Source organism: Triticum aestivum, chromosome 1D (assembly GCF_018294505.1).
Source record: "Triticum aestivum cultivar Chinese Spring chromosome 1D, IWGSC CS RefSeq v2.1, whole genome shotgun sequence".
In the NCBI taxonomy this organism is placed as follows: domain Eukaryota; kingdom Viridiplantae; phylum Streptophyta; class Magnoliopsida; order Poales; family Poaceae; genus Triticum; species Triticum aestivum.
The window spans coordinates 327,762,066-327,788,500 of NC_057796.1; the positions used below are offsets into that span (position 1 = coordinate 327,762,066).

At 46.7% G+C, this 26,435-nt stretch overlaps 1 protein-coding gene across 1 annotated transcript; it reads left to right on the forward strand.

Moving 5' to 3' along the window:
• The first annotated feature begins 18,058 nt into the window (after positions 1-18,058).
• LOC123181808 (receptor-like cytoplasmic kinase 185) lies at positions 18,059-25,887 on the forward strand. Its single transcript, XM_044594187.1, has 5 exons — positions 18,059-18,452; positions 20,117-20,313; positions 20,541-20,730; positions 23,171-23,562; positions 24,727-25,887. The coding sequence occupies exons 1-5, from the start codon at positions 18,344-18,346 to the stop codon at positions 25,309-25,311; spliced, it is 1,473 nt and encodes a 490-aa protein (XP_044450122.1). The 5' UTR covers positions 18,059-18,343; the 3' UTR covers positions 25,312-25,887.
• The last annotated feature ends 548 nt before the right edge of the window (positions 25,888-26,435 follow it).

A 26,435-nucleotide genomic window follows, 5' to 3' on the forward strand; every position in this document is an offset into this window, starting at 1 on the left:
CCTGTTCCGGAGCTCCGCCGGAGGGGGCATCGATCACGGGGGGCTTCTACATCAACACCATAGCCTCTCCGATGATGTGTGAGTAGTTTACCTCCGACCTTCGGGTCCATAGTTATTAGCTAGATGGCTTCTTCTCTCTTTTGGATCTCAATACAATGTTCTCCCCCTCTCTTGTGGAGATCTATTCGATGTAATCTTCTTTTGCGGTGTGTTTGTTGAGACCGATGAATTGTGGGTTTATGATCAAGTTTATCTATGAACAATATTTGAATCTTCTCTGAATTCTTTTATGTATGATTGGTTATCTTTGCAAGTCTCTTTGAATTATCAGTTTGGTTTGGCCTACTAGATTGATCTTTCTTGCAATAGGAGAAGTTCTTAGCTTTGGGTTCAATCTTGCGGTGTCCTTTCCCAGTGACAGGAGGGGCAGCAAGGCACGTATTGTATTGTTGCCATCGAGGATAACAAGATGGTGCTTATATCATATTGCATGAGTTTATCCCTCTACATCATGTCATCTTGCTTAAAGCGTTACTCTGTTCTTATGAACTTAATACTCTAGATGCATGCTGGATAGCGGTCGATGTGTGGAGTAATAGTAGTAGATGCAGGCAGGAGTCGGTCTACTTGTCTCGGACGTGATGCCTATATACATGATCATAGCTAGATATTCTCATAATTATGCTCAGTTCTATTAATTGCTCAACAGTAATTTGTTCACCCACCGTAATATTTATGCTCATGAGAGAAGCCACTAGTAAAACCTATGGCCCCCGGGTCTATTTTCCATCATATTAATCTCCCGACAACAAGCTATTTCTGGCGCCGTTTTTATTTTGTTTTGTTTACTTTGCATCTTTATCATAAAAATACCAAAAATATTATCTTATCATATCTATCAGATCTCACTCTCGTAAGTGACCGTGAAGGGATTGACAACCCCTTTATTGCGTTGGTTGCGAGGATTTATTTGTTTGTGTAGGTGCGAGGGACTCGTGCGTGGCCTCCTACTGGATTGATACGTTGGTTCTCAAAAACTGAGGGAAATACTTACGCTACTTTGCTGCATCACCCTTTCCTCTTCAAGGGAAAACCAACGCAGTGCTCAAGAGGTAGCAAGAAGGATTTCAGGCGCCGTTGCCGGGGAGTCTATGCAAAAGTCAACATACCAAGTACCCATCACAAACCCTTATCTTCCGCATTACATTATTTGCCATTTGCCTCTCGTTTTCCTCTCCCCCACTTCACCCTTGCCGTTTTATTTGCTCGCTCTTTTCCGTTCGTCCTTTTGTTTGCTCGTGTTGCCATGTGCCTTTTATATGCTTGCATCTTCGCTTGCTGAAAATCTATTGATATGGATCCACTTGAAGTGTTCTATTTGGATCATCTTCGATCCTTATGCGCTCGTGCTGAAACCCCAACTAGCCTAGTTGATGGAAAATCTTTAGATGAGCATGCTCATTTTGTGCGTCATCGTTTGTCTGAATAAGGGAAGCTCTTATGGTATCATATAAATAGTTTGCTATGCTATGCTTGGAATCTTTGTGAAATTTGTGATTTTACTTGTTGCTCTAAGAACCCTAAAAAACACCTTCCCTACCTATGTGAGTTCAATGATAATGAAATCTTATCTTCTTATGCAAAGGGTGTTTATAGTTACTATGATATCGAACAAATTGAAGAATTTGTCATTTTTAAGGGTGCTCATGAAGTTGCTTATTTTATTGATAAGTATGATTTTACTCTCAACAAATCTGAAAATTCTGTCATACTTAAATATTGCAATGAAAACTTTGCTCATAATGTCTATGTTCAAGAATTTATTGAAAGAATGACCGTTGCTTTGGAAGAAAATAATGATATGCACGAATCTATAGATAATGATGATTCCGATGATTTGATTGAAATATCCCTTGATGAACATGATGCTTGCTATCCTTGTGGCCATGATGCCAATATTTATGAAGATGAATTTGCTATAGTTCCGTATGTTAAACATGAGATCGTTGCTATTGCACCCATACTTGATAGTTCCTTTGATAAAAAGCATGATTGCAATGATTTTACTATAAATTTTCTTGATGTCAATTGTGCTAATAATATGCAAAACCCTAAGCTTGGGGATGCTTGTTTTGCTATGTCTACTACTTGTTGCAATGATCATGATTGGGGTGATAGTTCTTCTTATGATCTTGAAAATTTATTTAAGCTCCATGATGAATATGAGATTGATAATATTGTTTGCAATAATATTGAAAGTGGTTTTGGAAGAGTGTCAACTTTAGATCCCACATATTTGGAGAATATTCAATCTTATGAAATTTTTGATAAAAGTGGGTTTGGAGAGGTCATGACTTTAGTTAATGCTAATCCCACTATTTCGTAAGAGTGTCAACTTTGCATGCATGTGGATCGTGTTGAAAATATTTTATGTGATAGCTATTTTGTTGAATTTGCTTATGATCCCACATGTAATTATTATGAGAGAGGAAAATATGGTCGTAGAAATTTTCATGATAATAAATTACCTCTCGTTATGTTGAGATTGCTATTGTTTCTTTCCGCTTCCTTGCATATGCTAGTTTTTGCTTGCTATGATAATTTGTTTGCCTATAAGATGCCTATGCATAGGAAGTATGTTAGACTTAGATGTGTTTGTCACATGTTTCGTGATGCTCTTTTTGCGTAATTCTTGTCTTTCATGTGAGCATCATTGAAATCTCAATGCCTAGCTTAGGGCGTTAAACGATAGCGCTTGTTGGGAGGCAACCCAATTTTATTTTTAGTTTTTTGCTTTTTGCTTCTGTTCAGGAATAAATATTTGATCTAGCCTCTGGTTAGATGTGTTTTTATGTTTTAATTAGTGTTTGTGCCAAGTTTAACCTATAGGATCTTCTTGGATGATAGTTATTTGATCTTGCTGAAAATTGCAGAAACTTTCTGTTCACGAGAATAATTGTTAAAAATCACCAGAACGTGATAAAATATTGATTCCAATTTCTGCTGATCAATAAACAAATTGGCTAGGTCGTCCTATTTTGGCTGAAGTTTTGGAGTTCCAGAAGTTTGCGTTAGTTACAGATTACTACAGACTGTTCTGTTTTTGACAGATTCTGTTTTTCGTGTGTTGTTTGCTTATTTTGATGAATCTATGGCTAGTAAAATAGTTTATAAACCATAGATAAGTTGGAATACAGTAGGTTTAACACCAATATAAATAAAGAATGAGTTCATTACAGTACCTTGAAGTGGTGTTTTGTTTTCTTTCGCTAACGGTGCTCACGAGATTTTCTGTTAAGTTTTGTGTTGTGAAGTTTTCAAGTTTTGGGTAAAAGATTTGATGGATTATGGAATAAGGAGTGGCAAGAGCCTAAGATTGGGTATGCCCATGGCACCCCAAGATAATATAAGGACACCAAAAATCCAAAGCTTGGGGATGCCCCGGAAGGCATCCCCTCTTTCGTCTACTTCCATCGGTAAGTTTACTTGGAGCTATATTTTTATTCACCACATGATATGTGTTTTGCTTGGAGCGTCTTGTATTATTTGAGTCTTTTCTTTTTAGTTTACCACAATCATCTTTGCTGGACACACCTTTTGAGAGAGACACACATGATTCGGAAATTATTACAATACTCTATGTGCTTCACTTATATCTTTTGAGCTATATAATTTTTGCTCTAGTGCTTCACTTATATCTTTTAGAGCACGGTGGTGGATTTGTTTTATAGAAACTATTGTTCTCTCATGCTTCACTTATATTATTTGTGAGAGTCTCAAACAGCATGGTAATTTGCTTAAATAATCTTAATATGCTAGGTATCCAAGACTAGTAAAAACTTTCTTATGAGTGTGTTGAATACTAAGGGAAGTTTGATGCTTGATGATTGTTTTGAGATATGGAGGTAGTGATATTAAAGTTGTGCTAGTTGAGTAGTTGTGAATTTGAGAAATACTTGTGTTGAAGTTTGCAAGTCCCGTAGCATGCACGTATGGTAAACGTTATGTAACAAATTTGAAACATGAGGTGTTCTTTGATTGTCCTCCTTATGAGTGGCGATCGGGGACGAGCGATGGTATTTTCCTACCAATCTATCCCCCTAGGAGCATGCGCGTAGTGCTTGGTTTTTGATGACTTGTAGATTTTTGCAATAAGTATGTGAGTTCTTTATGACTAATGTTGAGTCCATGGATTATACGCACTCTCACCTTTCCATCATTGCTAGCCTCTTCGGTACCGTGCATTGCCCTTTCTCACATTGAGAGTTGGTGCAAACTTCGCCGGTGCATCCAAACCCCGTGATATGATACGCTCTTTCACACATAAACCTCCTTATATCTTCCTCAAAACAGCCACCATACCTACCTATTATGGCATTTCCATAGCCATTCCGAGATATATTGCCATGCAACTTTCCACCGTTCCGTTTATCATGACACGTTCATCATTGTCATATTGCTTTGCATGATCATGTAGTTGACATAGTATTTGTGGCAAAGCCACCATTCATAATTCTTTCATACATGTCACTCTTGATTCATTGCATATCCCGGTACACCGCCGGAGGCATTCATATAGAGTCATACTTTGTTCTAGTATCGAGTTGTAATCATTGTGTTGTAAATAAATAGAAGTGTGATGATCATCATTTTCTAGAGCATTGTCCCAAGTGAGGAAAAAATAAAAATAAAAAGAAAGAGAAAGGCCATATAGAAAAAGAAGAAGAAGGCCCAAAAAATGAGAGAAAAAGAGAGAAGGGACAATGTTACTATCCTTTTTTACCACACTTGTGCTTCAAAGTAGCACCATAATCTTCATGATAGAGAGTCTCTTGTTTTGTCACTTTCATATACTAGTGAGAATTTTTCAGTATAGAACTTGGCTTGTATATTCCAACAATGGGCTTCCTCAAATGCCCTAGGTCTTCATGAGCAAGCAAGTTGGATGCACACCCAATTAGTTTCTTTTGTTGAGCTTTCATGCATTTATAGCTCTAGTGCATCCGTTGCATGGCAATCCCTACTCCTTGCATTAACATCAATCGATGGGCATCTCCATAGCTCATTGATTAGCCTCGTTGATGTGAGACTTTCTCCTTTTTTGTCTTCTCCAAATAACCCCCATCATTATATTCTATTCCACCCATAGTGCTATATCCATGGCTCACGCTCATGTATTGCGTGAAGGTTGAAAAAGTTTGAGATTACTAAAGTATGAAACAATTGCTTGGCTTGTCATCGGGGTTGTGCAGGATGAGAGCATTCTTGTGTGACGGAAATGGAGCATGACTAAACTATATGATTTTGTAGGGATGAACTTTCTTTGGCCATGTTATTTTGAGAGGACATAATTGCTTAGTTAGTATGCTTGAAGTATTATTACTTTTATGTCAATATGAACTTTTATCTTGAATCTTTCGGGTCTGAATATTCATACCACAATTAAGAAGAATTACATTGAAATTATGCCAAGTAGCATTCCACATCAAAAATTCTGTTTTTATCATTTACCTACTCGAGGACGAGCAGGAATTAAGCTTGGGGATGCTTGATACGTCTCCAACGTATCTATAATTTTTTATTGTTCCATGCTATATTATATTCTGTTTTGGACATTATTGGGTTTTATTATACACTTTTATATTATTTTTGGACCTAACCTATTAACCGGAGGCCCAGCCCAGAATTGTTGTTTTTTGCCTATTTCAGAGTTTCACAGAAAAATAATATCAAACGGAATCCAAACGGAATGAAACCTTCGGGAACGTGATTTTCGGAACGAACGTGATCCAGAGGACTTGGACCCTACGTCAAGACATCAACCAGGAAGGCACGAGGTAGGGGGCGCGCCTACCCCCCTGGGCGCGCCCTCCACCCTCGTGGGCCCCACATTGCTCCACCGACGTACTTCTTCCTCCTATATATACCTACGTACCCCCAAACTACCAGATACGGAGCCAAAAACCTAATTCCACCGCCGCACCCTTCTGTACCCGTGAGATCCCATCTTGGGGCTTGTTTCGGAGCTCCGCCGGAGGGGGCATCGATCACGGAGGGCTTCTACATCAACACCATAGCCTCTCCGATGATGTGTGAGTAGTTTACCTCAGACCTTTGGGTCCATAGTTATTAGCTAGATGGCTTCTTCTCTCTTTTGGATCTCAATACAATGTTCTCCCCCTCTCTTGTGGAGATCTATTCGATGTAATCTTCTTTTGTGGTGTGTTTGTTGAGACCGATGAATTGTGGGTTTATGATCAAGTTTATCTATGAACAATATTTGAATCTTCTCTGAATTCTTTTATGTATGATTGGTTATCTTTGCAAGTCTCTTCGAATTATCAGTTTGGTTTGGCCTACTAGATTGATCTTTCTTGCAATAGGAGAAGTGCTTAGCTTTGGGTTCAATCTTGCGGTGTCCTTTCCCAGTGACAGGAGGGGCAGCAAGGCACGTATTGTATTGTTGCCATCGAGGATAACAAGATGGGGTTTATATCATATTGCATGAGTTTATCCCTCTACATCATGTCATCTTGCTTAAAGCGTTACTCTGTTCTTATGAACTTAATACTCTAGATGCATGCTGGATAGCGGTCGATGTGTGGAGTAATAGTAGTAGATGCAGGCAGGAGTCGGTCTACTTGTCTCGGAGGTGATGCCTATATACATGACATACCTAGATATTCTCATAATTATGCTCAGTTCTATCAATTGCTCAACAGTAATTTGTTCACCCACCGTAATATTTATGCTCATGAGAGAAGCCACTAGTAAAACCTATGGCCCCCGGGTCTATTTTCCATCATATTAATCTCCCGACAACAAGCTATTTCTGGCACTGTTTTTATTTTGTTTTCTTTACTTTGCCCAGGTTCAGCCGCTCTCAATGAGGTAAAAGCCTACTCTTGCTTTAGGTTGTATTGCTTGAGTTTCGATTACCAGGGATCGAATACGCTTGACCTAGTTCTCGATTGATTCTTACTTGAGTTAACCCATCGCCGGGTCACCCCTTTATATACAGGTTGATGCCCGGCGGCTTACAGAGTCCGGGCCGGCTCACACAAGTGTGACCGGCTCGGCTTCTAACTAAACTTGCCTTACAGATCAAGTTAAACATATGGCGGCTCACACCCGTGGGCCTCAAGTTGTCCCCGGGTCTTGGACCTTCAATTGGCTTGCTTTATGAACCGCTAACTTCATATCTCCTTGGACCTTATCGGGCTTCTTCACCTATGAGCCGCCAGTGGTATGTGTCGGATGTGGGGTTCCGGCAAACCCTTAAGGTTCGAACTCTGGGTGCGCGCGAAGTCTTTCCCTCCTACCGATCCACGCCCTAGCTCGCTAAGATCTTGTGGACGAACTCGACGAACTCGCAACATGGAAAGACATGAGATTTATACTGGTTCGGGCCACCGTTGTGGTGTAATACCCTACTCCAGTGTGGTGGTGGTGGATTGCCCCTTGGGCTGATGATGAACAATACAAGGGGAAGAACAGCCTCCTGAGGTTGAGGTGTTCTTGTGCTGGCCGAACTGGTGTGAGTCTGTACCCGGTGCCCCTACTGTGGTAGCTAGCTCTACTTATACAGGCCCTGGTCCTCTTCCCAAATATTGAGTAGGAAGGGAGCCAACAACGGCGGGCGAATTTGAAGGGGGACAGCTAGTACGAGCTATCCTCACAAAAGTGGTCTTCGCCTGCGAAAAGCTCTGGTGGTGACGCCGTCTTGGGCTCCACGGTGACCTCCGTCCTGCCATCCTTCTAGTCTCGGTCTCATTGCACCGATATGGCAACCTTTGCTTGATGCCTCGGTACTCCTCGCCTGCGCCGGCCTCCTTAGAACAAAAGAGGAAACAAGGACGCTGCGCGCTGGCGCCCGCCTGGTCTTGATCGTCATGGCTCACGTCACGAGAGCCTCGTGAGGTTTGCCCACCTTGATATCTCCGCTCCTCGTGAGCCTGCCTGGCCAGGCCACTCCTGAGGAGGTCTTGCGTCGTCCGCCTCGCGAGGCTTGGCCCCTCGCGAGGGTCTTGGATGCCTTGTTGATGAAGATGGGCGGTACGGCCCGCTGGCTTAGCCACGCCGTGGGCCGCAGGCAGGCAAGTCTGGAGACCCCCATTCCCAGAACGCCGACAGTAGCCCCCGGGCCCAAGGTGCGCTCGGGCTTGGCTTCGCGGCGAAGCCAAGGGTCAAGTACGGAGCACCGCGGGCCCGAGCCTGCGGCCTCGATTGACGCATGGCGGTTGATTGGACGTGGGCGTCTTCGCTTCCCCATGCTGCCCTTGAATCCGCTTGGCTATGCGGCCCCCGCATCTCACACAGTTATTCTTCCTTCGCCCACGCCTGGCTCCTCCAATCTCCCTGCTTCCTCGAGACCCCGCTTTGCCCTTCCAATCTGACTTGTGCCCCGCCTGCTTCATCGCCATGGCGTCGAAACAGGCTGAAAAGGGGAAGAAACCTCTGTCTTTGCCAGCTGCGCCTCCGTCCTTTCAGCCTGCGCTCGGCCGGCCTTGGGTGCTCAACAACGAGGCCATGGACAAGGTGCGCCCCATGCTTGCTTCCAGTTTCCACGAGTGGGGAGACAGTGGCTTGGCCCGCGTCTCGCACTCGCATGGCTCGGGCAGCCACTGAGGTCCCGATCTTCATAGATGCCCTCTGGGCTGGCCTGATTCCTCCCTTCTCCGCCTTCTTCAACGCGGTGCTCGAGCATTATCAGATCCACATGCTTCATCTCGACCCTCAATCTATGACCCTTCTTGCCGTCTTCGCCTTCTTGTGCGAGGCCATGGTGGGCATCGCTCCTTCTGTGGCCCTCCTCCGCCATTTCTTCTCATTGCATCTGACCGGTCCCCGACAGAGCTCGGGGTGCGTGGGCTTCCAAGCCATGGCCGCGACAGCGGGCGCGGGGATTGACTTCGAGCTTCCTTCATCCACGAGTGAGTTCCGTACACGACGGGTGTTTGTTGACGCCGACGTGCTCAGCCCTCTACTCCAAGTTCCAGCGGGGCCTGCCATTCTGAACTCTGGCTGGGGCCATCAGAAACTCACGAGCCCCCGCCTTGCCCCCGTCTGGGCCAGGCTGAGGAGGTTGAAGGACCGCCGCGTGACTGCGCCTATGGTGGGACTTGCTTAGCAGCCAGGACCATATGAGGTTTCAGGAGAAGGGGCTTCCTCTTGCGACGCGGCAAACGGTGCTCACGATCCTACCGGGTGTCCCTCTGCCGGACGACATGCCCAGGAATAGCTGCCTGCTGTACCGCTGCGAGAACAAAGCCGCATCTGCCGCGAGCATGCCTTCCTTTGATGAGTGGGGGCTGCGCCCAATCGGCTTGGTGGGGTCCCGCGAGAATCCCATCGACGTGGTTCCCTTCCTCGCCGCCGGTGCCGAGCTCGCCCCAGGTGAAGGTGTGGGAGGGCGAGCTCCGACGGGGGCCGGTGGCTCGAGTGCTGAGGAGCACATGCTGAGTGGTGATCCTGGGGCGTCGTCCTCGGGGGCTTGCGACCCCTCTCCTGAGGCGTCGGTCACCGAGGAGACGCGGCGTGCGGCTCCCGAGGCCAAGGCTCCAGGAGCCTCGGGAGGTTGTGGTGAGACAGCGCCCGGCTGTTCGCCGCAACCGGGCACCCCTGAAGCTGTCCTTCCCAGCTCTTCTTCGGCCCCGCCGTGCACCGGCCGTCACGTCCAGCGCTTCGGTCGTCTTTGCGTGGACTTCGAGGAGCTCCGCAAGAGGAAAGGATCCCCTTGGGCAGCAACATCTTCGGGCCGTTGAAGCGACGGAAGTACATCGCCATTGACGCATACGTATCTTATTGTCATGGCTTCTTGCGTGCAGTCTTCTTATCCTGACGTCAATCCTTCAGGGCTCCTTCCGTTGAAGCTGTTGCGTCTCCTGAGAAGCGGCCTCCCCCTTCCGTGACTCCCCCATCGACCTCAAGCGTTCCTGGTCCGCCTGCCGCCCCTGGAGCAGGGTCGGTTGAGGGAGCGTTTCTGCCTTCGTGGCGCACTGAGCCTGCGGCTTTGTCGCCCCTCCCCCACGGTCTGGTGTGGAGCTTGGCGGGCATGCCCAAGACCCCTCCTTTGGTCATGGACAGTAGCTGGTTGGCTTCGGTCTTGGGTTCCTCTTCAAGCAGCGAGCCCCGATTGGCTTGGGCTCCTCGCGAGGACTGGTTGACGTCAGGTGCAGCGCCAGCCCCCAGCCCCCTGCCGAGAGGTGGTGCACCGCTTGGTGCCCCGCCCGCAGCCCCCGAGGCGAAGGACGAGGTGGACCGAGCATTCGAGCTCGAGCGCGGGCGGAGCATGGTTCGTCACGAGCTCTTCCAGGAGGCAATGGGCGCAATGAGCCGACTTGGTGAAGATCTCACGGGTGTCGACTCGCGCCTTGAGGCTGAAGGTCTCCGATTGGCGGAGGAATGGCGCAAGCTGAGGGTGGCTATCAACCTCAGCCGCTACCAGCGCGATCTTGACAATGCGAAGGTTGAGGCATCTCTTAAGGTTTCCCGCGAGGCTTGTTCCCGAGCCTTGGAGGAGGCTCATGAGGCCGACCGCCATCGCGAGGCCGCAGAGAAGCGCGCGTGGGAGCTCCACGCCTGGAGAGCGTCCCTAGAGCAGCAAGTGGAGGCGCGTAGAGCCGCCCTTGCGTCGCTGAGGGGGGCGTCTGTCAAGGAGGAAGAGGTCCAGAAGCGCGCGGAGGCATTGGCGCTGGAGGCCGTGGAGCGCAGCCTCGAGCTTGAACAATTGGAGACGAGGGAGCGCCAAGTCACCCAAGCAGAAGATGCCGTCGGGGTTCGCGAGGCCAGGGTCCAGGAGGAGGTGGACCGCCGGGTGGCCGAGGTTCGCGCAGAACTGGAGGGAAGGTATGACTTGAAGTTGAAGCTTGCAGGTACGGAGGGTGCGGGCAGGGCTGCTGCCCTCAGGCCCAGGTTGGACGAGGCTGAGAGGCGTGCGGAGGCCACGGCTGCCACCCTGGTCACGGCGCAGGCGGACTTGGCGTCCTCCCGCGCCGAGCTGCTTTCTCTCCGGAAGCAGGTCAATGACACCGAGGCCGTCGCACGGCAAAATAGGGAGGAAGTGCTCCAACGTCTGACGCTGGAGCGCGAGCATGCTCCTATGCTTCAAGATCTCCGGAACAGGGCCAACACCGCCCTGGGCTACATCTGCGACGAGAATGCTCTTGCCCCCCACTCGAATGACTATGCCAGCCACCTGACCTTCTTCACCGACGTGGTGACGCGCCTGGAAACCCGGTCTGACAGGGCTCGCCGGCTCGTGGAGGAGAGAAGTCGGGGCCTGCTCGGGCGCGCGTTCTCCCGTGTCTTCAGCCACCTCAGGAACACCTTCCCCGACTTCGACCTCAACGCCGCCATTGCCCCCGTACTACAGGCCGTCCGGGGCGATCTGGCGCGGTGGGTGGAGGATAACGGGACGCGCTGGTCAGAGCCTTTGCCTCCGACGATGACGCGGTGGTGGTCGCCGCAGATGAAGGCGACGTGGTTGATGACGGTGACGGAGGCGTCGCCGAAGGCGGGATGGTGCCGGCGAAGATGACAACGACGCGAGTGAAGCGTCCGAGGGCGATGCAGCGAGTGACATATCTGGTTGATCCCATGTCCCCTGTCGTTTTACCCTGTAGGCAAAAACTCGGGCGTGGCCCTTGGAAAACTGGTAAGAGCATTTTAAGAGGGGAAGCCCCTCATGTAAGCAGGTTGCAGCCTTTACTTTCCTATGCGGTATTGAATCTGTGCCCTCGTGGACTCATGAGTCCGGGTGCGAGTTCCCCGTCGGGGTTTACCTTAGTCAGCCCCAGCCTTGAGCTGGGTCACGAGGCTACGAGTTTCTGAGAATCCTGCAGAGCTTGTCAATCTGTTAGAAGGGGCCCCGCAAGAGGCAGGCGCCAGTTGCAGCATTAGCGCGTGCTTGGCACTCGTGTGCTTCGCGCAATCCCGCTCGCGAGGGGCTCGTGAGGGGAAGGCGACGGACATGAGTCCCAGACTAAACGAAATCCAGAAAGCAAGAAACTGTTTGAACGAGAAGAGGCACCCCCCTGCGCGCATCGACAAAAACTCGGCTTCAACTTAAATCCGGATCCAGAAAGCAAAGCTACAGAAAGAGAGCTCCAAAGCAAATGGCCGCGTCCGGCACCTAGTCTCTTCTGGTCTTCAAGTCTTCTCACCAGCGCGGAGCTAAGTGCTGTCACTAGGCGTGGGAGGGAGCCCCAGGGCCTGAGGCCGGCACCCCTGAGACTCCGGGGCGTGTACAGCCCCAACTCATTATTACGTGAGAGTGTCACGGGCGGCGAGCTTCACAGGCACTGGGCCTTCTTCACAGGTACCGGCCTTGCTTCATATCGCCAGACGAGGGCTCCGCCTTGCGCCACCCTCGACCACCTTTGAGCCGACCGGCAACCTGGACGACACAAAGGGGGGAAAGGGGACGCCAGTGGTGCCCTCGGCGACCACAGGTCCTCTGCCGGGGGAAGGGTCGTCGAAGCCTCCCCGGCAGAGGGCCTACCTCCGGGTGTCCCCTGGCTTCACGCGCCGTGGGGAGGGGCCAGGCTCCCGACCCCTCTCCTGCAGCCCCCAACACGATCCCCCTGCTGGCAGGGAGGCCGCCGAGCTAGGGCCGCCAGCCGTTGTGGTGATCTGTTCCTCCTGCGACTCATGGTTAGCGTAAGCTTGCTCCTGAGGGATTAGGGGTACCCTGTAGTGGTCGTTGCACACGCGGTCGTGGTGGTTCCCCGGCGGCTCCTGGAAGGCTTCGACTCCTAGCGCCCCTTCTTCCCAATCTTCTCCAACGAACGAGCCGGGGTCGTCCTCCGGTGTGTACTCCTGGTCCGTCATGCAGGGCACGTAGGCTTCCGGGGCTGTTACCCCGAACACCTCGCCGTAGTGCCCCACACTCCATATTGCCCGGCCTAGCGTGGCGTCCTGAGGATAGTAGCGTGGCATCTCGCCGGGACCATGGGGGGCGACGCTTGTGCCCGTGCTTGTCGCGGGCGGTATGGGGGCGGCGGAGCCCCCGGCGCCGCCGGCCGCACTGGTGTTGACGAAGCCCCCATGCGCGCCCGACGGCGCGTGGTTGCGGCGAGGCCCACCATGAGGCCCCGTATCGGCCTGAGAAGGGAGCCGATAGCAGAAAGGCGGCGCTCCCGAGGCTGCCGCGTCCAGCAGCGCGTCCCGGCCGCTCTCCATCAGCCGGCACCGCAGCAGCTCCCTTGCCACGGTAAGTGCCGCCCGCATGTTTGCCTGCTCCCGCCGCGAGTGCGGCGCCGTCGCCGCGGCGTGGCTTGCTGCCCTTGCAGCGGCTCGTACCTGTCGTGGAGTGAGGGTGGACGACGCCTGGCCGCGCCGCCCGCGCCCCGCAGCGTTGAACGGCGCCCGCGCCGCTTGGAGCGCGGGGTCGAGGTCTTCATGAGCAGGCGTCGTTGCCCGGGCCGGCTAGGCTGCCCAGCGGTCGGAGTCAGCTCTTGGGTCGCCGGACATCTTGACCGTGGAGCATCGGCAAGTGGATTGTAGAGGAAGAAGCTCCGGCGCACCCCTACCTGGCGCTCCAAATGTCGGATGTGGGGTTCCGGCAAACCCTTAAGGTTCGAACTCTGGGGTGCGCACGAAGTCTTTCCCTCCTACCGATCCACGCCCTAGCTCGCTAAGATCTTGTGGACGAACTCGACGAACTCGCAACACGGAAAGACATGAGATTTATACTAGTTTGGGCCACCGTTGTGGTATAATACCCTACTCCAGTGTGGTGGTGGTGGATTGCCCCTTGGGCTGATGATGAACAATACAAGGGGAAGAACAGCCTCCTGAGGTTGAGGTGTTTTTGTGCTGGCCGAACTTGTGTGAGTCTGTACCCGGTGCCCCTACTGTGGTAGCTAGCTCTACTTATACAGGCCCTGGTCCTCTTCCCAAATATTGAGCGGGAAGGGAGCCAACAACGGCGGGCGAATTTGAAGGGGGACAGCTAGTACGAGCTATCCTCACAAAAGTGGTCTTCACCTGCGAAAAGCTCTGGTGGTGACGCCGTCTTGGGCTCCATGGTGACCTCCGTCCTGCCGTCCTTCTGGTCTCGGTCTCGTTGCACCGATATGGCAACCTTTACCTGATGCCTCGGTACTCCTCGCCTGCGCCGGCCTCCTTAGCACCAAAGAGGAAACAAGGATGCTGCACGCGCTGGCGCCCGCCTGGTCTCGATCGTCATGGCTCACGTCACGAGAGCCTCATGAGGTTTGCCCCACCTTAATATCTCCGCTCCTCGTGAGCCTACCTGGCCAGGCCACCCCTGAGGAGGTCTTGCGTCGTCCGCCTAGCGAGGCTTGGCCCCTCGCGAGGGTCTTGGATGCCTTGTTGATGAAGATGGGTCGTACGGCCCGCTGGCTTAGCCACGCCGTGGGCCGCAGGCAGGCAAGTCTGGGGACCCCCGTTCCCAGAACGCCGACAGTATGACCCGGCCCCTCCTGGGCGGGTCATACCCAGTAGTTATACCCCCAACACCCTCCATCACCGGCCGATGGACGACCACCTCCACCTACGATGCTTACATGGTGGATACCCCCAAGGACAATGGCAATGGCACTAACAACGGGGACGGCACCCCTAGGAGAGATAGCAACAAGCCCGACGAAGAGCCGCTCGAACATCGTAAACAACGCCGACGATTTAGGGGGCATCGGGGTAGGGAAAGCAACACGGGCGCCGGAGAAGACGACACCCCGGACAATATGGAAGACCTCGACAACCCTGCTCCCGCCGAACAACAGCCGGACAATTCGGAGCAACGCGAGGAGTAGTTTGATCCCGAGGACCTCATTGACTCTGGAGACAGTTCAAGGGCACCGCTAGTGGATTCATGACACCTTACATCGTGTGAGGGCATGAGGAGAGTATGGTGAGTCCGTGGGACGCTAGGGGATCACTGTGCCTCCACACCCCTCCAACGGATACGTACCTGATGTCTACTAGGAAAATTTATTCTTGTAGACTCGTGTTGAGCCTCCAAGCGCAGAGTTTTGTAGGACAGTAGCAATTTTCCCTCAAGTGGATGACCTAAGGTTTATCAATCCGTGGGAGGCGTATGAAGATGGTCTCTCTCAAACAACCCTGCAACCAAATAACAAAAAGTCTCTTGTGTCCCCAACACACCAAATACAGTGGTACATTGTATAGGTGCACTAGTTCAGCGGAGAGATGGTGATACAAGTGTAGTAATGATAGTAGATATTGATTTTTTTAATAGGAACAATAATAAACAACAAGGTAGCAAGTAAAAAAAGTGAGCACAAACGGTATTGCAATGCTTAGAAACAAGGCCTAGGGTTCATACTTCCGCTAGTGCAATCTCTCAACAATGCTAATATAATTGGATCATATAACCATCCCTCAACGTGCGACAAAGAATCACTCCAAAGTTCTTATCTAGCCGAGAACATAAGAAGAAATTGTTTGTAGGGTACAGAACCACCTCAAAGTTATCCTTTCCAATCGCTATCGAGCTATCCCTATAAGTGTCAAAACAGCCCAAGAGTTCGTACTAAAATAACACCATATGATAGACATCAACCAACTTTAATGTCACCTAGATACTCCAATGTCACCATGAGTATCCGTGAGTTGATTATTCGATATGCATCAAACAATTTCAGGTTCATAATACTCAGTCCAGCACAAAGAACCTCAAAGAGTGCCCCAAGATTTCTATCGGAGAAACAAGGACAAAAATGTGCATCAACCCCTATGCATAGATTACCCCAATGTCACCTCGGGAATCCGTGAGTTGAGTGCTAAAACATATATCAAGTGAATCAATAAGATACCCCATTGTCACCACGGGTATTCATAGCAAGACATACATCAAGTGCTCTCAAATCCATAAAAGTATTCAATCCGATAATAATGAAATCTCAAAGGGATAACTCAATTCATCACAACAAGATAGAGAGGGAGAAACACCATATGATCCAACTATATTAACAAAGTTCGTGATACATCAAGATCGTGCCAAATCAAGAACACGAGAGAGAGAGAGAGATTAAACACATAGCTACTAGTACAAAACCTCAGCCCTGAGGGTGGACTACTCCCTCCTCATCATGGTGGCCGCCGGGATGATGAAGATGGCCTGTGGTGATGATTTGCCCCTCCGGCAGGGTGCCGGAATAGGGTCTAGAATGGTTTTTCGTGGCTACAGAGGCTTGCGGCGGCGGAACTTCCGATCTAGGGTTATTTTTGTTTTTTTGTATTTATAGGATTTTTTGGCGTCGGTCTCACGTCCAGATGGGCCACGAGGTGTCCACTACCCACCAGCCCAAGGGCAAGGCCCCTGGCGCACCCTGGTGGGTAGTGGCCACCTCCTTCACCTTCTGGTCCTCACACGAAGCTTCTAGTGCCTCTTTTGTCCCAAAAAAATCGTCAAAAAGTTTCGTTGCATTTGGAGAACTTTTGTTTCTGCACAAAAAACAACACCACGGTTCTGCTGAAAACAACGTCAGTCCGGGTTAGTTCCATTCAAATCATACCAAAACCATATAAAATTGTTGTAAACATGGCATGAATACTTTATAAATTATAGATACGTTGGAGACGTTTCAGTACCCTCCAAAGGAGGGAACTTCGAAAACACATCCTCGTCTTCACTTGCGGTTACTTCTATCATTTACTTTGTGCAAGCTTATTATCTTGTGTTTTCTCTTTGCTTGTACTTGTTGTTTGTTGAGCTTGTCATATAGGTTGTCCACCTAGTTGCATATCTAGAAAACCTAATTTATTGTTGAGTCTAAAATTTGGGAACGAAGTTAAAAATTGTCAGTCGCTTATTCAACCCCCTTCTACTCGACCATACCAATCGTTTCACTCCGGGCACTGAATTAATAGGTTAGTCCAGAAAAACAATAAAAATTGCTATAAAAAGTATACAAAAGTGGTATGATAATAACATGAAACAACCAAAAATTATCTATATGTTTGAGATGTATCACGCCCCTAGGCACCGTGTAGTCGTCTCCTGGCCAGTCATCCCCGGCGGAGGGGCCGCCACCGTTGCCGTGTTCGGAGCCATTGCTTCGGGGACCTTGCATCGTATACCAACCACACCCCTTGCCGGATCTACCGTCCCCGTGTTGCCGGGAAGAACGTCGCATGAGGGGGGTCTCACGCTGCCGTGCACTACCCCTTCAGACAACCACGCCACGGTTGTGAGATGCCAGATCCCCGTCGCTCCCTTCACAGGCGGCGTGCGAGCTTTCCTAGCGGCCGCCTTTGGGGATGACGAGGGGAGAGGGGAGGGAGGAGGGGGGTAGGGTTTGCTGTCTCGGTCACCCTGGGAGGCGAAGCGAGGGAGGTCTGTGATCATTTCTTCATGTTGTTTAGCCATATCTTATATCTTTGAGCACTTTCCAAATTTTCTGGGTTAAATCATTCTATATGAGTTCTATAATTTTTTTACAATCTCTGTTGAGCCGAGAAAAGCTTCATAGAAATTTGTCATTCCGGTGCTCAAAATTCCTAAAACAAAAGGGGAGGTTTACGATCTCCCATATCTATATACACTTATATTTTGGTGAAAGTTTTGAGATGGCTAACCTCTCATTTCGAGCGGTATATGTAAATACTAGAAGTCATTTTAAATGCCAATGAGATAGTCCTCCGTTTCTTTTTCTTTTTGCGGGTCCGATAGTCCTCCATTTCAATGAATAAGGCGCGCGCACCTTAAAATTTAATTTTGACCACAAATTAGACCAACCAGATGCTAGATTGCAAAAATGTCTTATATTATGGGATGAAGAGAGTAGATTATATGTATGTGATAAAAATTATACTGCTAGATTCGTACCGAAATAAAGTTTTCAATGGTATAATTTTCAAGTCACAAATATATATATTATTGATATAATTTTTTTTATCAAAGTTGAATTTTGGAAAACGTGTGCATCTTATTCATTCGAATGGAGGGATTACCAGGCTAAAAATCAAAACTTGCGGATGAAAAAGAACCAGCGATTCAAATTTGCGAGTCGGGGAGGGATAGTGCATGCCACAATCCAGAGATCCTCTCCCCTCTCTCTCTCCTCAGTCCTCAGTCGGCCATGAGCTGACTTTTGCCCTCGGACCTCGGACATCCTGTTCTCTCTCCTCGCTTTCTCTCTCTTGCCCGTTCTCCCAATAGTTCTGTCCCTGTCCCTCCCCCAAATTCCCCGACCCACCGCTCCCAAATCCCATCCAAATCCCTCCACATCCTCCAAGGATCGGATTTTCGGAGGGCCTCCGCCCCCAGATCGGGGAGGGATCCCCGTTTCCTCTGGTGGGTCGGTCCCCGCCGTCCTTTTCTTGATCTTTTTCCTGGAGGGGAGGTTCTTGGATGGGGTGCCTGCCGTGCTTCGGGTCGAGCGGCAAGGGGGAGCCTGCCAAGAAGGGCGGCGCGCGGAAGGACGTTCCGTCGGATCGCCGCGCCACGGGGGTCGGATCAGGTGTGATTCTTGGGCGGAAGGCTGGATCTTGGGCTGGTTTATTTTTTTTTGGAAATGGTCCTTAATTTCCCCCGGTTTAGTCAGCTGATGCTCACAGTGCCAAGATTTGAGTGGACCAGATTAAGAAATTTGCCAATCTCCCTTGTCTTCGGAAATCTTTTTAACACCTATTCCATGTACTGGAAGCTTCAGATAGAGAGCAACGTCATGTAGTACTAGGGGCATTTCTATTCATGTTAGTGCATTTGATGGCATGAATGGTTGCGGTATCTATATGTCTTTTCGAGGAGTCTAAGAGTAATGTTTTTGGATCGGCTATATAGGTTTATTGCTTCTGGAAACTTATAAATTATAGAAGTGATGCACTTTGACTATATGTTCATGGACTAATATGTGGTTATTTTATGATGCTTGCAATTTCCAACTCGGTAGAGTGACGGAAGTGTTGTATGATGCGGATGTCTGAACGTGTCTGCCTTATAAACTGTCTGGCAGGACATTTGTTGAGAGTTAAGATGCTTAATTAGAAGTACTTGCAATCCCCTAGGGACTACAAAATAAAAAGGATGAACAACTGAGGTTTAGCTCCCTTTAGGAAGCGCCTTTTATGTTCATTTCGTACGGTTAAATGTTGACCTTTGGAAGCATTCTTTCTATTTGACTCGTCCTCAAAGAAGTACAGATGGAGTAGTTACTTTCCTCTCACTATGATAAACTTACCACAAAAACTATCCAAGAAGTCCTGGTTTGTGATGGCCCTAATTTCTAATGCATTTTGGGACACTTAGCTAAGTTCTTTTGTAGTTTTTCTGGCATAGTTATGCCTTAACTATCGCAACACCCAGACTTTGCTTGCAAGCCTGTGATTTTTTTACTACCTCCATTAGTGACTTCACCCCAAATAGTAAACTATTTACGCCATTACACATATTCTCTAGGACAATGTGTCTCTTTTCTTTTACCAAGACAAATACCAGGCCGCAGGAACATTGTTGATTTTATGGTAAGTTGAAGGCCTAGGACAAATCTAGATTTTTTTGGCAAGTTGAATTTTGATCTTAGGTTTCTCTTGGCCAAAGCATCAATAACCTTAGTTTCTTCCTTTTTGATACCTATTGTTAAGAGTTAAATGATGTCAATAGTTGACACCACATTTGCTCTAAGAGGCTAGGAATTTTCAATTAAGCAGGGGAGGAATAAAGATTTAGTTTGTCACTACATGTTTTAATGACAAAGACCAGTCATACACACACATTAGGGTTGTTATTGTTAATCTTCTATATCGAAAAACAAAGTTACTTAGAAGGAAACACACAGTTTTTCCGTTATTGAAAGAAATAGGAAACCAATTCAAGTTGAAGAGGATTCAAAATTGGATGCTGAATGTGAACAACCACACTTGCGACCAACTGAGCTCAGTTCCTACCAATCATGTTTATGTATAAGGTATAGAAGTATATTTGGAGTTATGGTATTAAAGTTTTGAAAGGAATCAAGTTGTGCTTTTGGATACAAAGGCAAGCGTTCAAACCAGTTGCACAATTGCAAATGGTCTATGGCCAGTTTTACCATTTTAATTATTGTGTTTTGGGAGTAGTTCACCTTACCTATGTTGCATTCTTTAATTCATACGACCCCTAACTCTGGATGTATTTTTGCTTTAGATAAACCAAAACCACAAGGTTTATTGGATTCTAAGAAGGATACAGTTATCCCAAGGGAGGGAAACAATCAACATATTGCAGCACACACATTCACTTTTCGTGAGCTTGCTGCTGCCACTAAGAACTTCAGACAGGATTGCCTATTGGGCGAGGGAGGTTTCGGCCGTGTATATAGAGGACGTTTGGACAATGGACAGGTTTGGTTTAATGTTTTGATGCATTCAGATTTGGTGTGAATCCTCATTTTCAGCTATTAATTCCACTCGTTGAACTGCCAATATGACTGCCACATCTCTTTTAAACTGGGGTTGAAAAATTCCTTGTTATATGGTCTAGATTGGGCATTGAAGAAGACATTTTCCTTGTTGTAACTCTTCATTGCTGAGTTCTTGATCACAACTTTATTATATTGTCTACTGTGCAGGCTGTTGCAGTTAAGCAACTTGATCGCAATGGACTTCAAGGCAACAGAGAGTTTCTGGTTGAGGTCCTTATGCTCAGTCTATTGCACCACGATAACTTGGTAAACCTAATTGGATACTGTGCTGATGGGGATCAACGTCTTCTTGTATATGAATATATGCCGCTAGGATCACTTGAGGATCATTTGCACGGTAAGTGTACTTCACTTATGAACTTCTGTAAGTGCATTACTGCCTACATACAACTCCACATCCATGTATTCAAAAGACTTTGTGCATTGTAAATGTCTCATCTTTTATTCTTGGTAAACAGTTGAGCAATAAGCTAACCACTGTCTGGATTGCTTCTTTGTTACCAATTCTCGCCTTTAAGTCATTAATTTTTCTAATGTCACGATTTCTATTTAAATGATAACATCAATACATCTAACAACTTTGGTAATATCTTTTTGTCATGACAAATCCAACAATTGTGTGTTAGGCCAAGGTTTTAAAGTGAACACATGGAGTACTAGTTAATACTACCTCCGTACCAAAATATAAGATGTTTTTGCAGCTCAAATTGAATTGCAAAAACGTCTTATATTTTGATACGGAGGGAGTACTTGCTTAAGCTTGCAGCTGCGTACTTGCATTATTCTTCTGTGGTTGTTGATCTGGTCGGCTGGTCATATATTCAACAGTTTTGATATGTATGTTGTTGAACTCGTACTTAATCAGTGTGTGAATTGATCTGCATACTAAAATCTAAGTTTTGCTGTATCTCATGGGAAGGTAATCAGGTAGAGTTTTAGTGGTTACCTAGTTAGCAACTCATATTTAATCAAGAGTGGAGGCTCAGTGAGGCAAAAGTTCTAAAGCTTAGTTAAAGGTCAAATTGTTTGCATACTAAAGTTGAAATTTTGTTGTATATCAATGGGAAGCTAGCATATGCGCCATTTCTTGCAGAAGTCTTATTTTTCATTTGTTGTACAGAACATATTCATGCACACTGGTATTTCAACTTTAGTTTGTCAATTCATTCTGTCTCTGGTTGATAGCATGTCTGGGATAACCTGCAAATATATTATATAATGACAGTTGATACATGGTTACTATTTCCAGTCGTAAATCAAAAAGGAAAATATTATATGTCTGATCCTGACTCGGTTTACTGGGCATTATGATCTTGCAAAGTCAACTCGCTTCTCTTTTTGTTGCATGGTAGTATGCTAAATTGATGTACGTAACCATTAACTTTAAGTGCATTATTTCTTCTTTTGGCATGCATTGTGGTCACAACTTGGAGTATTTTTTTTTTCTGAAAAGAAGGTTAAATTTGGCATCCTCGGATGCACACATGCTTTTTTTTATTAATAAAGATGCCAGGCATTGAGGCCAAAACAGATTACATAAACTGGCAAGTAAAGGTAGAAAAAAAAGAACACTTAAGACCAAGTCGACATTCTTCAGAAACAATGCCTTCAAGGAGATTACACACAGGAGTGATGTTGTAGGAAGTCGGAACCAACCGTTCAAGGCCAGACCGGGCATTTTCATCCTGGAACCAAGTCCAATCACTCAAGGTCAGATATTTGGCACGGAGACAATGCGACAACAAGACGACACACATGCGCCCTTACTGGATCCGGCCTGTGAAGGCCGATCACGGGTTTTCACCTGAGAAATAGAAGTGTTGACGTCGCTTGAAAATCGTAGTGGCTTCCTCCGGATCTAGCCGCTCATGGCCACCACCGGAACTCCTTGCACTGACCCGGTAGAAGATGCCCAAAGTAGTCTAGAAGACATTTACATTGTGTACACTGATTCAATGTGGTTTATACGACAATAGACTAAACGGCACTCCTTCCGTTCATAAATATAAGATGTTTTAGATATTTTAATATGGACTGCATACGGACTGAAATGGATGAACAGACGCACTAAAATGGGTCTATATACATCCGAATCAGAAAAAAGTTAGAACATCTTATATTTCTGAACGGAGGGAGTAATGCTTTGCAAGATGCTAAAATTGAAACCAGTATTCGTTCAGTCACCCGCCTAGTAAGTACTATAGGGTGGTTGACATGATTATGCGGCATAACTAGCAATTGCATCACGTGCTAAGTGGCTGACCACATGATTATAATTGCTAATATACATTTGCATATTTACGCAATTACATGAAGAAGTCATTGTTTTTGTAACAGGTGGCATGTGGCAAGTGTTAGGAAAATAGCATGTGCATGTGGCAAGTGTTAAGAAAATAGCATAATCACTGGAACTTCTTCTGAATTGATTCATAGTAGATGTAGACATGATTTCTCAAACAACTACCTATATCTATATCCAGATGCTCCGCAGAGTCAGATGTATGGATCTGCTTCTTGTTGCCTACTATTTTTGATTTTTTTGTGCACTATCAGTGTTCCCTTTTAATGGAAAATTTAGTCCCTTGCAATCCCCATTTACTAATTTAAACATATCTCAGTTACCCTCTTTTTAGATGGTAAATTGTAATGTTGTTGCACGCCATTATTGTCTAATTATTTTCATTGCCGTAGAATAATGAATATTTGTGGGCTCATTGCATATGTTCAATGCATTTCAAAGGCAGCTTGCCTATCTAATTTGAATCTTTTTATGTTAGACATTCCACCTGAAAAGGAACCTCTTGACTGGAATACACGGATGAAGATTGCTGCTGGTGCTGCCAAGGGATTAGAATACTTGCATGACAAGGCAAGTCCTCCTGTTATTTACCGGGATTTCAAGTCGTCAAACATTCTTCTTGGCGAAGAGTTTCATCCAAAGCTATCTGACTTTGGCCTTGCAAAACTTGGCCCTGTTGGTGATAAGACCCATGTTTCAACACGTGTTATGGGAACTTATGGCTACTGTGCCCCAGAGTATGCAATGACTGGACAGCTTACAGTTAAATCTGATGTGTATAGCTTTGGTGTTGTGTTCCTTGAACTGATTACTGGTCGTAAAGCAATTGACAACACCAAACCACATGGAGAGCAAAACCTAGTGGCGTGGGTATGTTCTTCTATTCTGTACTAATTTTACTTCACAAAATTGATGTTTGCCATCAATATATTGTTCATAGCTCATGTTCTTGCACATTCCACGAGCTAAGCATAATTTCTATAATAGCGTTGCTAAAAATACTTTGAGATACTAGCAATATAATTGGACTAAGATTTAGCTGTAGCACTAGTCCGAAAAATAAAACAGTCTGAAGAAACTTAAAGGGAAATTGTTTAAGCCGTTGCTACCAAATCAGGAATTTTTTAGGGACCCTTTCTTTCTTTTTTTTTTGCTTTGATGAATTACTATCACTTGAGGGTCTTTAATTTTCCATTTCCTTCTCAGATCATATTATCCTTTTGAACTCTGAAATTTTTATTATAGACTGCTATTCACTGTTACTTCGTACACCACTGCTCTTATTTTTTCTTGAACGCTGTCTCCAAAAGCTATCATGATAGTATGATACCATGATGGAGTTATTTAATGTATTAAGGTTATGTTACTTACGAATGGGCTGGCTGTTCAGTTGCTTAGGCTTGGCATGATTCTTGAACACTAGTGAAATTGCTGCCTTCAGTACTGACCACTGAGATTAGTTCCTCGGATATTTATCGATCCATGTCATTCTCAATTTCACACATCGCTGTTGTAAAAAAGAATGCACTAAAAATTAAGGCTATCCATATCTATACTACATAGAGAAGAACGAGGGTTTGACACAAACAATCTTAGCCATCCAGTCTGATCTTATGATTCAACAAATAAGTTGGATCCTTGAATGTTATTGCTTAATTGAACAATTAATCCTCTAATAACACCATACTAAACAGCCTTCACAACCACTCTTTTCGAATTATGGAGAAATGTTATAGTACAATGTGAGTGGTCATATTATTTTTTAAATATTATTATGAATGCGAATGTATGCTAAGTTCACAACTTTCCAAAAGATTGAATAGGAATTCCTAATTTGGTGATACTGTATGAGGGGATTGAGTATTATATATTTAACAAAGCTTGCACAGTACATGTAGATCTCCTAGTTTTTTCTAAGGTTTAGGTGCTAAGGTTTGATCAATGTATACAAACAGAAAGTATATATTTCCTGCCAACTATTGCAGCTCACTCATTATATAATGTTGGATGCCTTATGGTTGATCTGATATGCAGGCTCGTCCTCTGTTCAAAGACCGCAGAAAATTTCCAAAAATGGCTGATCCGGCACTTCAGGGCCGCTTTCCTATGAGGGGTCTGTATCAAGCTTTAGCCGTTGCTGCAATGTGTTTGCAAGAGCAAGCTGCCACTCGGCCTTTCATAGGAGATGTGGTCACTGCTCTTTCGTATCTTGCTTCTCAGGCGTATGATCCAAATGCACCCACTCAACATAGTCGGAGCAATGCATCTACCCCCAGAGCCAGAGACCGTGGTAGTGTGAACGGCGACCAGCGGCGTATCCGGTCGCCAAATCACCATTCTCCAGATCTGAGGAGAAAAGAAGTCACAACAACATCGAAGTATGAAGCCGAGGTTAGCAGGAATAGTTCTGGTGGTGGTTCTGGTAGACGGTCAGGCTTGGATGATAGGGATGTGACAGGTTCACAACAGGGTAGTCCTGCTCAGGCAGGAAAGAGGAGGGAAACTTCAAGGACCTCTGAGAGGCAGCGTGCTATTGCAGAGGCTAAGACATGGGGTGAGAATTCTAGAGAGAGGAAATGGCCAAATGCTCGGGGCAGCTTCGATAGTACAAATGAATAGAACTCTGGAGCAGAAGGTCTGAGTCATCATTCTAGAAAGAGGATGAGTCGCAAGCCAGTACCAAGCAGGGGACAGTTTAGGGACATGGGGTTCGATTTCGGTTCCATGTTTAATGTGAATAGAGCTTTCCTTTTCTTTCCCGGCCATGACCACTGCTTCATAGTTTCTCTCTTCCCCACAAATATCACCACCGCAATCACCATCGACACGCCTATTCGTGGCGTCCGTTCCTCGTGAATGTGATCATGCAGATGTGCCTTCATCATCATATGGCACGAACGACATCTGGCTGGAAAGTTAGTAAGCAAAGGGGAGAACTGTTCTGTGGACATGATCCAATCAAATGAGCCTCTTCTGTTGCCTGCATGCATGATGGGTATCACAGTTGTTCCGAGCGTAGAGCTTTATTGTGAAGTCTGAGTACCGAGGGATGTGATGATTTTTCTTTCCTCGAGGGTTTGTACCGAGGGTTTTACCCGTGTTCCATACGTCTGTATTGTGACATTTTTGTTTGTATCGAGTTGTCAGAACACATCCTTTGATTTATCTCTTCTGGCAAAGCCGTTGTGCCCCTTCCATCTAAGCTGTGCAAAATATTTAGGAAGCTTGTTAGCTATATGCTCAAATTTATTTTTTGTTTCCTGTTTCTGAGCTTTCTGTCCATAGCAGATAAGCCCAGGGTTGTTTTTTGGTCCAACTTTGCTCAAACTAATTATATTTGTCGATGGAACATTTTTTTTTCGCAGACCAAAATTTCTTGATAAAGTACCTTGTAAAGTTTCCTTCTCATTTGTTCGCATATATGAAGGGGCATGCTACAAGTAGTAATCAAGTATGGACTGGGTGTTCGTTGTTCATTGGCCCTCCACCTGTGTCATCTTCTCCGTCCTGCAGCGCCGTTGCGCCCTTCTCCGTCGATGACCAGGCGAGCAGGGCACCATGGTCGTTGTGGCTTGGACACGGGCTCCGACGCCCAGAATCCACTTCCCAGTCCAATCTGGCAGGCAGCATTGGAGCAGCAGTACATACATATACCGAGTGAAAATGCACACTCAAGTACTCAAATACTTATTTGCTCAATTTCATTTGCTAATAATCTTGTCTTGCAATGCTGCTTCAGGGTG